General features: G+C 40.6%; 2 protein-coding genes across 2 annotated transcripts in view; both read right to left on the minus strand.

Moving 5' to 3' along the window:
* Positions 1 to 18,125, minus strand: part of cdc27 (cell division cycle 27) — a 364,243-nt gene that overhangs the window by 213,035 nt on the left and 133,083 nt on the right. The gene's annotated exons all lie outside the window — the stretch shown is intronic.
* crhr1 (corticotropin releasing hormone receptor 1) overlaps positions 1 to 18,125 on the minus strand; it is a 148,832-nt gene that overhangs the window by 93,601 nt on the left and 37,106 nt on the right. The window contains exon 2 of the mRNA XM_059553061.1: positions 2,002 to 2,089. Coding sequence (XP_059409044.1) covers positions 2,002 to 2,089 — 88 coding nt within the window. The remainder of the gene's footprint in view (positions 1 to 2,001; positions 2,090 to 18,125) is intronic.

Here is an 18,125-nt window from a genome sequence, read left to right on the forward strand (position 1 = left end):
ATTAAGTGTTTAAATTGTTAAAATATGAATTCAGAACAAATATGAAAAAAAGAAAATAATATATATATATATATATATATATATATATATATATATATATATATATATATATATATATATATATATATAGGAGTACTTCAAAATCTTGACCCCCATTCACTGCCATTATAAAGTTTGAAGGACCTTAAATATAGCTTAAATATAAATATGACTATATATAACAAGAAATTTAACATCTAAAAGAAAAAGGTCATTTACACCTTGGATGGCTTGAGGGTGAATAAAACATGGGGTAATATACATTTTTGGGTGAACTATCCCTTTAAGTTTTTAAATTGTTAATATACAATTTCAAAATAAATGAAAAAATAATAACTTATAATAAATTATGATCTCTTAGAAATTAGAAAAAACAAAACAATAAAACGTTTAAACAATAAAATAATAATAATAATAATAATAATAATATAATAATAATAATAATAATAAAAACTGTTGGCATGGTTATGAAGCCTGCATTACAAAAAACAAAACAAAAAAAAAACACATTAAAACATTAAAAACTTAAGCAGTTCACAGCCATATTTGCATGGTGACTGTCAATCAAACATTTTTTGCAGCATGCACATGTCTATGTCAAATACCAGCAGCTACTTAAGATTTTTAACATAACATTTAAACCAATTGCTCCATGCAAACCCAGACACTGAGATTTTTTCAGAAATTAAATGATCAAATTACCCTATTTTTTGTTATGGTCAATTACTCTTGGTATCATCTGGAATCAAAATTTTTTCGAGACAGAATTATAAACGGCATGCTATCGCATTATCGCATTATGTTTTTTTTTTTTTTAATTAGGGCTAAATGTCATCTTTTTTGGGGGGGGGTGGTAGGAGGGGGTATTTTATATATATTTTTATGAAGAGACACAGTCGATCCTCAAATGAAACATACAATTTTAACTACTGTATAAAAGATCAACCATAGAGCAATTTGTTCAGTTTAGTGTACAAAACATAAGGCTTAATCGATGTTTACAAATATTACTAATGAAACATAACATTTGCAGTTGAAAAAGAAAATCTGATACTTTTTCCCTAAGAGTTCACACCAATTCACACTCGCTAAGACTTTGCAAAGCTCTGAATGCAAACAAATCTGTAGTGTTTTCTAGCATTTTTGCATTAGTGCTCGATTTACCCCTCATCTTCAACTGCAAACCAAAATAAACCCCAGTAAGTCTTGAGCTTTTCAAAGCAGAGCGAAAAACAACAACTGAATCCAGCCATCACAACTTTTATCTCCTTATATTGCCTTTTCTGAGCAATAAGAGTTATGTTTGTCACGGATTATGTTTTGTCTACATTGAAAAAAAAAGTCACGTATCCCATGGAACACGTTCAATTATTCTTGTTGCACCCTATCCCCATTCGCGAAATGAAAAAATTAGTTCAGTTCAGAATAGAAAAGCATTAAACCAGGGTTTCTCAGCTTCAAGGGCCACACTGCTAATATTTATAGTATTATTTTTTATAAAAGAGCTCATTATTTACTCAACCTTATGTTGTGAAAATGTATGAGCTTCTTTTGTGGAAAATAAAAGAACATATTCTAAAGAATGTGCATACTTTGAAAGTCTATGGGGTCCAAAATGAGGTCATACCACACTGACTCTCAATTAACAGGCACAACCATTTAAAAAAGTATACTCTTTTTGTGTCCCGCAGGTTCATGCATGACATGTGTAAAGCCCAAAGTCTCCTGTAAATGTGTTTAGTAAATGTTCTCAGATGTTTTCAGATGTACTGGTGATATGCAGCTTAAGAACAAATCCCATGGTCCACCCTGACACTTTATCAATACCTCAAATGGGAGACCATTAACACCGGCCATTAAGTTGACTTGTGTAACTGATCTATGACCACGTTTCCCAAACCAAATCTAAACTCTTATATACCTCAAAGCAAAATCGGCTTAAGATCCGTTATGGAGACTTACCTGTAAGATTTGTGGAGAGCAGGAGCAGAGCGTCGCAGGTCAGGTCAGCGGTGGCCCTGGAGATTAGCGTAATCCAGATGGTCAACACCTGCAACGGTGGTGCAAAGAAAGGAAATTTGTGGAGGGAAAACAAAAGTGTGGCTTTAGCATCCATCTGGATATCCAGAAAGAGACAGCATACAACGGAAAAGTAAATCAGGTCAACATCTGTCTCATGCTAATGCAGGTACGCCTGTCACACGGTTGTGCTACTGAAGTCATGCACTAGCTATGTTTGAGAAACAGACTGAGATTAAAGCTGCTTTCGAAGGCATGAAACTTTACTCTCCCACTGCTTAATTGGTTACCAGTAAAACCTTACAGTTATGTAAACATAGCATGTTCATTTACAAGGAAAGTCCCCAGGGAATTACATATTATTTCCCCAATTCTGTGTTATCCATTTTATTTGTATTTTTTGGATTATGTGTTTTTGTCAGGCCTGTGTTCCTGTCTTGTCTTGTGTACTTTGTTTCCCATGTCCTAGTTTCTCCCTCCATTCCCATATTTGGTCCTTCCTGTTTCCTGTTCCAATTATGTTTGATTTATGTTGGCTGTGTTTCCCCAATTCCCTAGTTTCCTCCCTTATTACTTTTTTAAATTATTTTAAACTTAAACTGAAAATTATTTAAACTTTTTTTCTTAAATTTTCTTTGTCCAGTATTGCATGTCTAACCCTACTACTAAGTGCCTGTTCCTGCCTGTTCCATGTACTTCCCTATTTGGTTAAACTCCTTCGTCTCCTTGTCTCCTCCACAGCAGCAGCAACCGTGACAGTTTTAAGTTATAATAATAATAATGATGACAATAAATAATACAATAAAATTTGTGAAATTAATTACAATACTAAATATAAAAAAATATATAATAAATTAAATTAAATTAAAACTTGCATTTTTTGTATACTTGTATACTCTTTAAAAACATGGAAAATATGTAAAAATCTTGGTTGTTTGAAACAAACAAATGAACGAACAAACGAAGGAATGAATGAATAAATTAATTAATGAACGAACAAACGAATGAACAAACGAACGAACGAACAAACAAAAGAACGCGTTAATGAATTAATGAATTAATTTTATAATTTTAGGTAAATCTTATTATAATAATATATTTCTGTCATAATTTCTTCAAGTTAAATTGGACTTTTATTTTGGTTGTTTCTTGTGAAGACCTTTGTGTTGCAGTGTGTATTTGACCATACGTTTTAACAAATGAAACAGCTCATGAAGTGAACTATAAGAACAGCTTTGGATATAAAGTTTATGTAAAGTGAGACAGCAGACGCTGAATGTATACTGTATTGTATATGTATTATTAGTTTATTGTAGTGTAGTATAGGCTAAATATTGAAAATTGTTAAAAAAAATTATCAATATCATGGACTTATTTTTATGATAAATATAGATTTAAATGTTTTGCCCTGCTCTAACTGTAGGTTTAGATGCACTTTAAAATTATACATTTCAGTCAAACTAAAACAGTGATTTCTCCATTAGAATTGTAATGTGACATTTTCGGTCCAGCTGATATGGTTTTAACTATTTAGTCTCAGACCAGTCAGTTTTTTTTACATAGTCAGACTAAACTGTAGCAGATGTTACATGTATTTATGTGCTAAATATCTGTAATTCAGGTTATTATTTCTTATTTAAAAGGATAGTTCTAATTCTCATCAACAATGTAGCACTTCATTGCACAGTTATTTTATACTAAATTCTTTCCAGCTTTTATTTAAAAAAAGATTTAAGCTTCAAGATTTAAAGATTTAATACCCAGAAGACCAGGGCTTTTGTTTCAACATTCATGTTCAGGACACGAGAGGGAAAAATCACAGATGTGACCCTTGTGTCCTAACATCACGCCGACTAAATGACTCCCTCTAACCGAACTAAATGCAGTTTATTATTTTCAAGCGGAATCCATTAGATATGATTTACTAAACCACAGCTTTAAGACTAATGGCTCTTTGAACAGAAAGAGAGACAGTGAGGTTCTGCATGTGCTTGATTTGCTATAATGTGACCGTCTCTAATTCATAACCCTGGATAAAAATACCCTTACAGCACACTAAACCCACACAAAGAATAAGGATGAATGAAATGATGTCACCTTCCTAAAACAGAAACGGACAGCAGTCAATGACTGAGCCCATTAAATTGCACTTCCATTCTTAAAGGACTTGAGGCCTCAGTCATAAAGACTGCAAAGACCCCGGATGGTCACATGACCTCTAAAAGCTTTCAGGGCCAGCTGGATAATCCTTCCACACCCCATAATGAAACCATGAAAATGTATACCACCACCACAGACTCATTATGTCAATGGAAAGCAGCATTGTCACATTGAGTGAAGTCTTTCAGCTAGGTGCAAAATTTTTTACTAGCTGTTCAAAAATGACTAAAAGCTCCCAGTGGCGTGAGGTGAACAGCCCACTGTCTTCTGGTCCCTGACCTCCGTCACATGAGGACATGTTTATAGAGTTCAATGTTGACAGCTCTAAAGACCATCTGCAGCACATACTTGAGCTAGTGGGAGACAAACAGTGGGACTGAGGAGGGAAAAACGTAAGAAATACAGCCCCTGGTGTGTTTTATGAACTGGCAGACTAGCACTCCTCTCGCTGGTCAGCTGCTGGCTCACTCGCCAGTATTCTTCTTGAAGCCTTGAACTGCTTTTTCCTCAGGTCCTTCCAGAAACATCCCAAACACTTATACTATTTTCCCCCCAGCTTTCCCAATCCCTCCGCTGTCTCTTTCACAGACTTCATCCAGACTGGCTTGTTCCGCAATGTCGCTGAAGGCTGGTTTCATGTCGAGGGAAGGTTGTGCCTTCAGACTTTCCTGTCACTTGGAACAGTTTCACTTCATCGCCCTCAGCCACCAACACTGGAGGGCCATTGTATAACCCATGTGCTGGACAGCATTACCCAGGAGGGCTTCAAGCTGTACTGTACGCACACAATAGTTTGACAAACTACTAGAGAGCTTTGTGCTGACATAACCAGCGGGGAGTAACAAACTAATAGTAGAGGTGCTACTAACTTAACTACATTTTTCAGTAGCCTGAAAGCAGTTAAGCTCTATGTAGTAATGTAACTTGTCCGGTGTCAGTCTCTCGCTTATGAAGCATTTTAAAATCTGATTAGTTTAAGTGATTCCATTCATTCAAGTGAACTTCAAACAAATGACTTACTGATGTCCTGCAAATATGTCTGCCTAGATAATATAAATTATTATTATTATATATATAAAATACAACTTTATCAAGTAAAATATCATTAAGTTAAATACTGTTGTTTATTGCTGTTCTTTTTTTAAATGGATGAATAAATGAAGTGGAAAATGAATGAATGAATGAATTAATTAATTAACTGATTAATTGATTTATTGATTGATTTATTAATTAATAAAAATAAATAAACAGCATATGAAAGGGATAGAAAAAAACTAACACTCAAAATAAATAATTAAATAAATAAATACATTTTGTGTGTTAAAGACAAAAATAAAACTAACACTGAAATGAATGAATGAATGAATGAATGTGTGTATGATAGGAACAAATATAAACTTAACACTGAAATGAATGAATGAATGAATGAATGAATGAAATGTAAGGGATACGTAAATATAAATCTAACACTGAACTGAACTGAATGAGTGAGTGAGTGAGTGAATGGATGAAGGAATGAATGAATCAATCAATCAATATAAAGCCAAAAATATTAAAACATGTCATTAAGAAGCACAATGCAAGTCTAAGCTCATCTTTTCAACAACAGTGCTTTTTGATCTTGATCAAAGCCAAAGCCAAGTACTTAAACATCCTCGATCTCCTTCAAAAGTAAGAACAGTACAAAACACACATTACTGTTCATTATCAAAACACCCCAGACTCCACAGGGAAGCTTTTAAGCATCTCTCTGATACTCCTCCTAAGAGACTGGGAGCTAATGAAAAGGCATCAGGCTCAGAAATGAACTACTGTTTTCTCAGTATACCTCACCTCACATTTTAAACAAAGACCACTCTGTCTAATGCTATGCTCCAGGCAACCCGTAACCAGTGTTTTTCCAACCTTCTACCTGTGAAAGTGCACCAGAGCGGCAGTGAACTCATACTAGATCGATGTACTCCCAGATCCGAGCTCTGACGTCACATAGCCCATGAAACAACAATGGCAGGCCCTCGGATAATATTGCATACTGATGCAGTGTTTATGCAAGTGGTACACGGTGAGGCAGTTTGGTGTGACTTGCCTGGAACGCTACAAAGTTGCGAGTCGTGATCTGAAGTCATGATTTACGGGTTTAAAAACCCGTCAAAAAACAAAAACGCAGCATAAGCTTATGGCCTTTACCTCATTTTGCCTCCTTCTGTCTCTCTCAAGGAACTTCAGACTGGCCTTGAAGGAACACCCTGCTGCAAAGCAGAACGGAGAGCTCCCCTATCACGCAAATATAGGGCCGGTCCCTAAAGAACCGTGGACGAGGAGAGACTCCTAACTGCCTGAGAGGTGCAAGAGAGCTTTAGCAAAACCCCAGGTCTTTTTGCAAATCAAGGATGAATGCAATGGGACACTGGGAAAATCAGCCACGTGGGATAAAAAGCTCTGCAGCTATCTGAAATAAGCTGATAAGTGAGGGAAGATATAACACCAGGAAATCAGATGACACTAAACAGTCATTACTTGAGGAGTCACAGGCCTCATTCTCTTGAAAGGTACTGCATCAGAAAGGTCTCTTGATTTATGATCTATGATCATAAGACCACCTGAATAGAAAATCTGCCTCAAACTCAATAAAATGTGTTTATTTTAACTTATTATAATGGATATAATTTAGTTATTATCGTTAATGTTGTTCAAGTGGCCATTATGATGATGATTCAATAATTTCATAATTTCTGCTTTTCTAGGTTAAACACAGGAAATCTGAAACCTCTGGAGCATCCTAAAATATAGCACTCTCGGGGCATACCTTGGGAATGACTGGTCTAAGCTATTAGACACTTTGTTGAAACAGGAATGAGATGTGACAATTCTCCATATGCTTTGGCACAGTACATAAACTATTTATAAGAATGATATATGAAAGATGGCATCTTAGTGAATTTATCTAATGACTCTCAACCGTTGCTTGCCATCTTTCTCATTGTGACTTGCAAATAGGATGTAAAGGAAATGCAATTTCAACTCCCACCCCTAGCACTGATCCGTATTCTAGCAGAACTTTATAAGTCTGGCTCTTTAGAAGCCATTGTTGAGCGGCTTAGAGCAGATCAAATTCTATCCAGCGTTGCCTGCATGTTTCTCCAAGGCAGGTCTATTTTGGGCAGAGAATCAAACATCTAATCCTCCTTACAGTCCGAGAGGATAAAAAAGTCACATTTTAACTAGCTATGTCCAAACTACTCTGAACAATATCCTCTTCTTTCCTTCTGATTCTGTCTTGCCATCTCTGCCTGCACTTTTTCTCCTCTTTCTATTTCCACCCTCCAGTTGCTCTTGATGCTAAACTTTTTGGGATTAAATCCATCAGTCTGAAAGCGCAGTTGGAGAGGAAAGGTCCAGTTGTGCTGTTGTGTGCATTACGGCAAAGCCTTTCTAGGAAACAATAACCAGACTTAGTCACAAGTGTCTTATCGCTGTCATACAAAATTAAAGATGGTGCAGCTATTCAACTCGATCCATGTTTGCAAAAGCTAGGTTAGGGTACTAGACATAAAAAAAAAACTAAAGTTACAATAAAAAGGAAAATGTATACATAATGCAATGAAAAAATAAATGTTTCAAAGTGAAAATGTTACAGAAGATTTCTTTTTCGAATAAATGATGTTCATTTGACTTTCTATTCATCAACGAATCCTGAAAAAGATCATGGTTTCCATAAAAATGTGAAGCAGTGAAGATATGAAGAAATGTTTCTTGAACACCAATTCAGCATATTAGAATGATTTCTGAAGGATCATGTGACACAGAAGACTGGCTTTGCCATCACTTTTCATTTTAAAAGACATTAAAGGGGTCATATGATGCTTTTTTGGAAGATCATTATTTTGTGTATTCGGTGTAACAGAATATGTTGACATGCTTTAATGTTCAAAAAACACTTTATTTTTCAAATACTGTATTGTAGGTCCTCGATGCCCCGCCTCTCTCAAACACGTGATTTTCTACAAAGTCCCTCCTTCCGACAAGCGCAGTCTACTCTGATTGGTAGCATGGATATATTTTCACTCACTGAACACTAACTGAGCGCTTCAGAGTTTCGCTCTCCATCAACCGATCTGTACTTTTTCACTTCATCTAAATGGACACACAGCGCACCTGTATTTGACGCTGTAAAATCTAGTGTGAAGGCGCACGACTCGCCGTCACTTTGCTGATAGTGCTGCTTCTCACACATGCAAAGAAAGAGAGAGAGAGAGAGAGAGAGAGAGTCTTACAACGCTGAATCAACACGCTACATGTGAAATATATTCTTTGATGTATGTTCCAGTCAAAATAATGGAGTTCATTTAGAATTATTCAGCTTTTTAGAACAAGCAGAAAATATGCAGGTTTCTCTTGTAGTGGACGGAGCTAATGTGCAAATGGCAATTTCATTGGCAAGTGCTCATCTATTACCTCCCTGTTTTAATTTCAGCAAATCAGTTCGACCGAACGCAGACAACGTGATTAAGTCAGAAGGACCTCCTCTCCTAGGTTCACAAAGTCGTCGTACATGAAATGCGTTGCTCTTCTGTTGTAAGTAATCTTAAATATTCCTAAATGCATCTACTTTCAGAAGGCCAAATAAAGTGCTTTTGCTTTCACCTAGATACACACAGCATCTCCCTGACAAGGCTGCTTCAACACTGAAACCACACTTTCTTTCTTTGCCCGAACATGTGAACATTATGCAAATATGTCCACATAGTGACATAGACATGTGGGGGCGTGTTTGAATGAGCCATTTTAGGGGTGTGTGGCGGAGTCTTTACTTTGATGAAGAATATCTCTTTGTATTTGAGACTTTAGTCTTTGCAACTTTACAGATCTTGTTCATGCACCAAGAGCTTGCAACACTCCAAAGAGCATCATATGACCCCTATAAAATCTAAAAGTTATTTAAAAAATATATTTTTACTGTATATTTGATCAATGCAGCCATGGTGAATGTAAGACACTTCTTAAAGGGATAGTACACCAAAAAAAAAGACAAGTCTGTCATGATTTATTTACCCTCAAGGTATTCCAACCTTTCTTTCTTCTGTTGATTATAAAAGAAGATATTATGAATAATGAGGGTAACCAATTTGGGTGTACTATCCCTTTAAAATAAAAGAAAAAAGAAAAGAAAAAATTAATACATACATATAAAAATACATTTTACTGATCTCAAATGTTTGGTACTTTATGTTTTCTTCACAAATTTTGCAAAAAACAGGACTGAAAAGGTTATATAAACAGTTAAATTGTCACATGCAGTTACATTGCATCTGAACTCTTGGAACACTTCTTGTCCAATCAAATCACTGGACTAAAACTAACCATTGTATAAAATGTTAATGACAATCCCTGTCTCTAAAATAGCCGCTGCTAGTGAGAACACTATGATTTTATGAAGACCAGAATAAGACACTATTACATGCATGCAATGCTTTGCATATTTTGCTCTTTCGAGGTTCCCACATTCGTTAAGGCTGCTCTGTGCCTGTTTAAAATTTCTTTGTAAAGATCCAATGCAGCATAAAAGACTCAATTATGCCTTCCCACCACATCCCCTAGTAAATAAATGCCATAAGTTATCATTGCTTTTTAAAGGCTTTATGCCACCTCTGATCACATTTAAACAGTCTGTGTAAAAACACCTATATTGCACCTCACAGGTACTTCTGTGCCACCTCTGCACTGTAATTGGGTATGAAACTAGCAGTCTGAAATGGAAGTACCAGGTATTCATATATATTTACTAAGCTTATAAATTATACAATTTTGCTTTAAAAGAGGTTACAGTTGAGTTTAAAGAGATACTCCACCCCAAACTGAACGCAAGCAGCGATTCTGCGTCAGCCCAAATGTATCCTTGTGGCGTGGCTGACAAAGAAGAGTGTACGCTGCCTGCGATTAGCTCAAATTCTCCAAAATGGCATTACGCTGATGCAGAGAAACACAGAGGAGACAAATTGTTGAATGAGGTCATTATTTTTGCTTTCTTCACATACAAAAAGTAAAATCGTTACCTCATAAAGTTACGGTTGAACCACTGATGGCAGATGAACTATTCTGACAATGCTTTTTATATTTTTTTCTGGACCTTTACAGTGTAATTTACTTGGCAGTCTATCGGACAGTCACAAGCCAAAATATCCTAAATTGTGTTCTGAAGATGAACAAAGCTTTTACGGGTTTGGAACGACATGGGGGTAAGTGATTAATGACAAAAAAATTCATTTTGGGGTGGAGTATCCCTTTAACACTGTGGTTTGGGTTAGGAGTAGGCTAACAGATGGAGCTATCAAATATTTAAAAAAATTGAATCCTGGTCAGTTTTGTAACATATCAATCATTCCAAAGTAAAAAAAAAAAAGCCTCGCACTGTGATTTTATTAGTATTCATACAGTAATTCTAGAACACATTCTGTACATTTTCATATGTTTGAATAGACACTGAAACATGCAATACGTGTCAATATATCAATCTAAAATGCAAACATTTTTAGAAATAAACATCTTTAGAGATTTACAAACATGAACAATTCATTTGAAGTTCCCAAAATATTATATTTATGAATTAATGGGTTGATTTGATTGTATTTTTAATCCTTTTTTATGTATGACTTTGCTGTCTAGTCTTATCTGCATTTCATTAATAAATAACTTTACATTTAAAATATGTATTTATTAAGCAAAAGTTCACCATTATTTTTTTTAAAAAGTCCTGCTATAGAATCATTAAACTCTTGTCGTCGGAAGAAATGCTTGTCTCTAAAGTGATCTATATATAAAAATGTTTACATTTTAGATGCTGTCAATATCATGATTTTAATGTCTTTCAAGTAAATTGTATTCCATTAAATACCCACAAACACTAATAAGGCATCTATTTCCAGCTCAATGCAATATTAAAATGACTATTAATAAAGCATTTCATTTGTGAATAAATAAATATTCCTGTGCTGAGGTTTAGCAGAACATATATTATGCAAAACTAACTCTCCAATCTGACTCAGTTCATTTGATTTTCCGGCCCTGGACAGTCTGTTCTCATAACAGCAACGATAACAACCGTAAGCGGTGTGTTGACCCTGTTTCGCAGTTGTTTGAAATTAGATATTATATTTTGTGGTCAGTCCTCTGAGGTCAGCTGAGGAGACTGGCAGCAGTTCCCTGGCAGCAGTGTTGCTAATGTGTAATCCTGCTCTAACAATAGCCATTAACACACAAGAACAGCACATGCAGCGGTGTGTTCCACACACTTCTCCTCTGTCCACTGGCACAGCCTGCGCTGAGACAAATGGCTTGATTGGCTGGAGCCAGCCACTGTGCTGTCTAAAGAAGTGTGCAGTGTGAGCATAAGCCTGGATCCTTCCAATAAAGACTGCACGACGGGCTGCTGAGCCACAGGCGCTGGAGATCGCCAGCAAAGGAAGGATGATCTTGGGATGCAAAGGCTAGAAATCCTAGGGATTGATGCCAGCCTGCTGGTTGAAAGCGCAAAGCCAGTGTGATCCCACAGCTCCATCTGACAACTTCAGTCTTTAGGGATTTAAATCTGAGGGCCAGAGGTACTATACAGCCATCTTATGAAATGTTCTGGGGGTTAATAGAACTGCGTTTAGCTTATATCACTGATCACTGATATACTCTTCAACCCTTCAAATCTTCTTTTTCTTCTTTGAAAATAATTTAAATTCACAATAATTAAACACTAACATGTAATTACATGCTTTCTAGACTGATACGAAGCAAGGTTATGATCAGTAACAAACTATCATGAATTTTAGTGAAAACATAGGGTCAGCTAAAAGTTTGCAAGAATGAAAATTAAACAGAGACTATAAATGTGCACTAAAAGAATAATGATAATAATAATAATAATAATAATAAAACCCCCCAAAAATGTCAGAAAGCTACTTTTTGCACTTTCAAACAATGTTAAATGTTTTGTGTATAAAAGAGATAACACTGAAATAAATTAATGGCTGACCTTGAAAAATGCTGTCAATTTTATGCTATGATCATTTTTACTAAATTAAATGAATGAATAAATAAATAAACAAATGAATGAATGGATGAATGAATTAATATGTATGTATGCACTCAAACACATTTTCACTCCCATGAAAACATAGATACATATATTTATTAGTAATTTTCCAAAGATTAAAAAAATATAAAAAACTATTTATAAACAAATATATATATATATATACATATATATATATATATATATATATATACATATATATATATACATATATATATATATATATATATATACATATATATATATATATATATATATATATATATATATATATATATATATATATATATATATATATATACATATATATATATATATATATATATATACATATATATATATATATATAGCAGAGTTTAACAGCTGCCAGATATATAAGGGACACATTACTATTCACAAGTTGTATACATGACACAGTTTTATACATGATGTTGTGATATATTGTATTGTGTACAGATACATGCAGACTGCATGTATGTTTAGAGGGTCTTAAAAAATATCTTACAATCTAACATTTACCAATAGGAACATTCAACAGAATAAAGTAGGTTTATGTGGCAGTTTAAGCTCATAGGTGAATTGTGGACCATTTCTCTAATTTCTCTAATTCCAATTATTTTTTTATTTTTTATCCAAAGGGTCTGACTTATGAGGTGTCTGTCAATGCATCATCTCAATGTGACTTCAGACTTTTACAATCCAACACACTGCCATTCACCAGCTCCTGACTGTCTTAGTGCCAAGCCACAGACCACACCATGACCATATGGCATGGTATGAGATGCCAAAGCAGGAGAAAGAGAACACAAGAAAGTGAAGAAAGTAATAGGGCTGGGGTGAAAAAAAAATTGGAATCAAATAATTTTAAAAAATGTTACACATCTACATTAATTTGCCAATGTAGAATGCCATACTACAATACCAGTGTCTGTCTCAGACAGCAACCCACAGGCTGCCCACAGTCCATTCAGTGCCATACATATTGCAGACAAAACTAAAAAGCACTTTATCAGTGTGGAAAACGTACTCGGTTACTAAACGTAACCTCGGTTCTCTCTAGAAGAGCGAACGAGTACTGCGTCTTAGCTAAGACGCTACGGGAAAAGTCTCTTTTCACGAAATACTGAAGCAAAAAATTATCCTTAATTTTGTATTTTTGTAAAGCGCATTTGCAGCAGTACACAGCCATAGGCGAGACGGCTCGCTCGCTCACTGGCTTGTTCTGCGGCAACTGCACAGCCTATCGAGCGCAGGCTGATGCAACATCAGACCAATAAGGGCGCTTCGCGCCCTACTTGCCACTTCCCGCCGAAACGGGTGTGGCCCAACCTATAAAAGGAGCTCGAAAAGGCTGACTCACCTGATTTATTTCATCGCCGAAGCGAACCAGAGTGAATCGTACGCACGGCAGAGAACGCAGTACTCGTTCGCTCTTCTAGAGAGAACCGAGGTTACGTTTAGTAACCGAGTACGTTCTCTTACGAGAGCTCTCTCGTACTGCGTCTTAGCTAAGACGCTACGGGAACCCGATGTAAAACGCCGTGCGCGCAGGGATCACACACCGATAAACCTGAAGCAACGCCCAGGATATACAGTGCACAGTCACCTGAGGGACTCACAGAGAGTCCGGGACAGAAAAAAGGGGGGAAAAACCCTCCGTCCCATATCTAGCAGCATCCGTAGATGCGGCAATATGACATCACACAGTCGAGGCAAGGCCTGACCAATGTGGCAATGCGGGTCTTACGCAATACTGCCCATATAACAGTCGGCAGCGCCTAGCGCTCATGAATTCAGAATTCCCCTCAGGGCCCTGATTCTTCTATACCGACAGCAGCCTTGCTTGCAAGGCGGGAACCTCCAGGTTATAGAACCTGATAAATGTAGACGGCGAGGCCCAACCCGCCGCCATACATATATCCTGCAAGGAGATCCCAGTAGACCACGCCCACGATGAGGCGACGCCTCTTGTGGAGTGTGCTCTGACGCCCAACGGGCACTGAAGGCCCCTGGAAGCGTAAGCTAACGCTATGGCGTCAACTATCCATCTGGATAGAGTCTGTCTCGAAACAGCCATTCCTTTGGAACGTCCACCGAATGAGACAAATAGCTGCTCCGTCTGCCGAAAGGCAACAGAGCGAGACACATAAGCTCTTAAAACCCTGACAGGGCAAAGAAGACTCGAGTCTCCATCCTCCCCTGACACCGGCAGGGCGGACAGGGCAATAACCTGAGCCCGAAACGGTGTGTTGAGGGATTTCGGCACATAACCGTGCCTAGGTTTGAGTATGACCCTTGAGTCATTGGGCCCAAACTCCAAGCACGACTGGCTCACCGAGAGCGCGTGCAAATCACCCACACGCTTCACAGAAGCGAGAGCCAACAAGAATACTGTCTTGAACGACAGATGCTGAAGGCTAACCGATTGGATAGGCTCAAAAGGGGGACCCTTCAAGGCCTCCAAAACCGCCGCGAGGTCCCACATAGGGACTGACGGAGGTCTGGGAGGATTCAGCCTCCTAGCTCCTCTGAGGAACCGGATGACTAAATCGTTCCTTCCTATTGACTGACCGGACGCCGTTTCAGAAAACGCCGCGATGGCCGCCACATAAACTTTGAGCGTGGATGGGGCTCTGCCCTTATCCAACAGCTCCTGTAGGAAGGAGAGGACCTCCGTCACCTCACAACTAAGGGGTGAATAACCTCGAGCTGTGCACCAGCTGGAGAACACCGACCACTTCGAGGCATACAGACGTCGTGTCGACGGAGCTCTAGCCTGAGTGATGGTATTTAGCACTCCCACTGCGAGATCAGCGGGTAACCGTTGAGTGCCCATACATGGAGGGACCACAACTCCGGTTGAGGGTGCCAAATCGAGCCCCTGGCCTGCGAGAGGAGATCTCTCCTCAACGGTACCGGCCATGGGGCGACATCTGCTAATTGCATCAAATCTGGGAACCATGGTTGGTTCTTCCAAAGAGGTGCCACAAGCAGTATTGAACATCTCGTTTCTCTCACCCGTTCTATCACCTGCGGAAGGAGGGAGACGGGAGGGAACGCATAAAGCGGGCAGCACGGCCATTTCCGTGACAGCGCGCTTTCGTTCTTGGAAAAGAATGCGGGGCAGTGAGCGTTTTCGTGGGACGCAAAGAGGTCCACCTCCGCCATGCCAAATCTCTCCCACAACAGCCGCACTGTTTGCGGGTGTAGAGACCATTCGCCCGTAGGGACATTGCCTCTGGACAGCCTGTCTGGACCCAGATTCTGCAGTCCAGGCACATGCACCGCTCTCAGCGAGCGCACGTTGCGTTGAGCCCAAATCAGGAGGCGTTCCGTCAGCCTGTACAGGTTTCGGGACCCGAGACCGCCCTGGCGATTTATGTAGGACACCACGGACATGTTGTCCGAACGGACTACGACGTGGTGATCCTTGATATGGGGACAAAAGCGCGTCAGCGCATTCTCCACTGCCAGCATTTCCAGGCAGTTGATATGATGGAGCTTTTCCCGTTCTGACCATAGGCCAAAGGACGGTCTGCCTTCGAGCAGCGCTCCCCATCCCGAAGTGGAGGCGTCCGTCGACACCATTTTCACACTCGGGGAAGTCCCCAGGCTTACACCTGATCGGTACCAGCCGTTCGCTGTCCAAGGTGCTAGAGCCGCAACACAGCTCTGATCGACCTTGAAATGCAGCCGGCCAGACGCCCACGCTCTGCGCGGCACCCGAGCCTTCAGCCAGAACTGCAGGGGGCGCATGCGGAGCAGGCCCAGCCGCAGAACCGGAGATGCTGAGGCCATGAGACCCAGCATCCTTTGACAGTGTTTGAGCGACACAGTCGCGCCGCAGCGGAAAGAACTCGCTGCGCGCTGAATGCCCATCGTGCGCTGTGGTGACAGTCGCGCAGTCATGGAGCACGAGTCCAGAACTATACCCAGAAACAGGATCGTCTGACTGGGGTTCAGCGAACTCTTCGCCCAATTGACACTGAGGCCGAGCTTCTCGAGGTGATCGAGTAAAACAGCCCTGTGGTCCACGAGCTCCGCTCGTGATTGGGCCAGAACTAGCCAGTCGTCCAAATAATTCAGCACTCGTATGCCTCTGAGTCTGAGAGGAGCGAGCGCTGCATCCATGCACCTCGTAAACGTACGAGGAGCTACGGACAAGCCGAATGGCAGGACTGCAAACTGGTATGCCTGGCCCTCGAAGGCGAATCTCAAAAACCGCCTGTGGTTTGACGCTATCTGTATTTGAAAATACGCGTCCTTCAGATCTATTGACATAAACCAGTCCCCTCCGCGAATCTGCGCGAGGAGCTTCCTGGTCGTGAGCATTTTGAAACTGCGTTTCATCAATGCCTTGTTCAGCTGCCTTAGATCCAGTATGGGCCTGAGACCCCCGTCTCTCTTGGGCACCAGAAAGTATCTGCTGTACAGCCCCCCCTCGCTTTGAGCTTGAGACACAGGCTCTACAGCCCCTTTGCTCAACAGTTTCGATATTTCTGCCCGAAGTATGTGTGCTACTTCTGTTTTGACCGTAGTTTCGACGCGCGCTGAGAAGCGCGGCGGGCGTCGAGAAAACTGTAGCGAGTAGCCTCTCTTTATAATGCCTAGCACCCAATCCGAAACCCCTGGAAGCGCTGACCATGCATTTGCATGAATGGCTAAGGGCTGGATGTGACACGCGCTCCGTTGACTGGGCAACGGCGGCGCTCGAGTGTGCTGTGCATCTGAGGCGGGGAGCGCGCTGATCACAGCGGGCAGATCGCTCATCCTCGACCCCGTTCCGGCGCTTAACCGACTGGAGGGAGGCTGAGCGGGTCCCGTGGGACTCAATATATCTGCGAGTAACCGTGGGCTGCATGTGTGCACTTTTACCACTTCCAACTCGCCGTCTGCCTGTGCAGAATGTACGTGCACAGGCCTCGTTTTTACAGAAGCCCCGCGCCGTAAGTGACATAGTGTATGTGGGCACTGGGAAGTGGGCACGTTTACTATGCGGCGCGCTCGACCGATCTGTGTCGATCTTATGTGCGCCCGCCCTGTGTGCAGGGCTGTGCTTACATGTGGGGATGGGCACTGGGTAGTGGGCATCGTCACTGCATTTAAAGCACCATCGGCCATGGCCGGACGAGCGTGCACGGGTTTCGTTTTTACAGAAACCGCATGACGCGTGTGACATAGTAATTGTGGGCACTGAGGGGTGGGCACGTTTACTATGTAGTGTGCGCGACCGACTTGAGTCGACATTATGAGCGCAGGCCCTGTGTGTAGGGCTGTGCTTACATGTGGAGATGGGCACTGAGGAGTGGGCATCGTCACAACATTTATAGCACCATCGGCCGTGGCCGGGACACCAGAAAAAACGCTGCTTTTGTGAAACATCTGGGTAGCCGTGATAACGGCTTTTGTGTGCAGGCAAGCGGGCACTCGTGCAGGCTTGCTCATTGCAGAAAACACTGAGGCAGTCGCAACTCTTGGAACTGCAACAGCGGCGCGCTTGGGTGAGAGCTCGGCCGCAGCGGAACTCGAACACCGGCGCTTTCCCAGCAGTGCTAGGATGCTTTCGGGGCTTCTGGCTTCACCGCAATCCTCTGCCGCGGCTCCCGCGGCGCGGGGCGACGGCTCGAAGAGCGAGAACGGGGTCCCGAGCTGCGTTGCTGACGCTGTCGTGATGGCGCAGCAGGAGGCGGTGGGCGTGACTGAGAGCTCTGTGGGGCCGGTCTAGAGCGGCTAGCTGCAGAACTGGAGTGCTTCGGCAAGAAGTGCTTGAACGCCTGTGAAGCTTTCTGGTCCTCGGCGAATCTCTCCACAAACTCGTTGACGGAAG

This window comes from Carassius carassius, chromosome 1 (assembly GCF_963082965.1).
Source record: "Carassius carassius chromosome 1, fCarCar2.1, whole genome shotgun sequence".
NCBI classification, from domain to species: domain Eukaryota; kingdom Metazoa; phylum Chordata; class Actinopteri; order Cypriniformes; family Cyprinidae; genus Carassius; species Carassius carassius.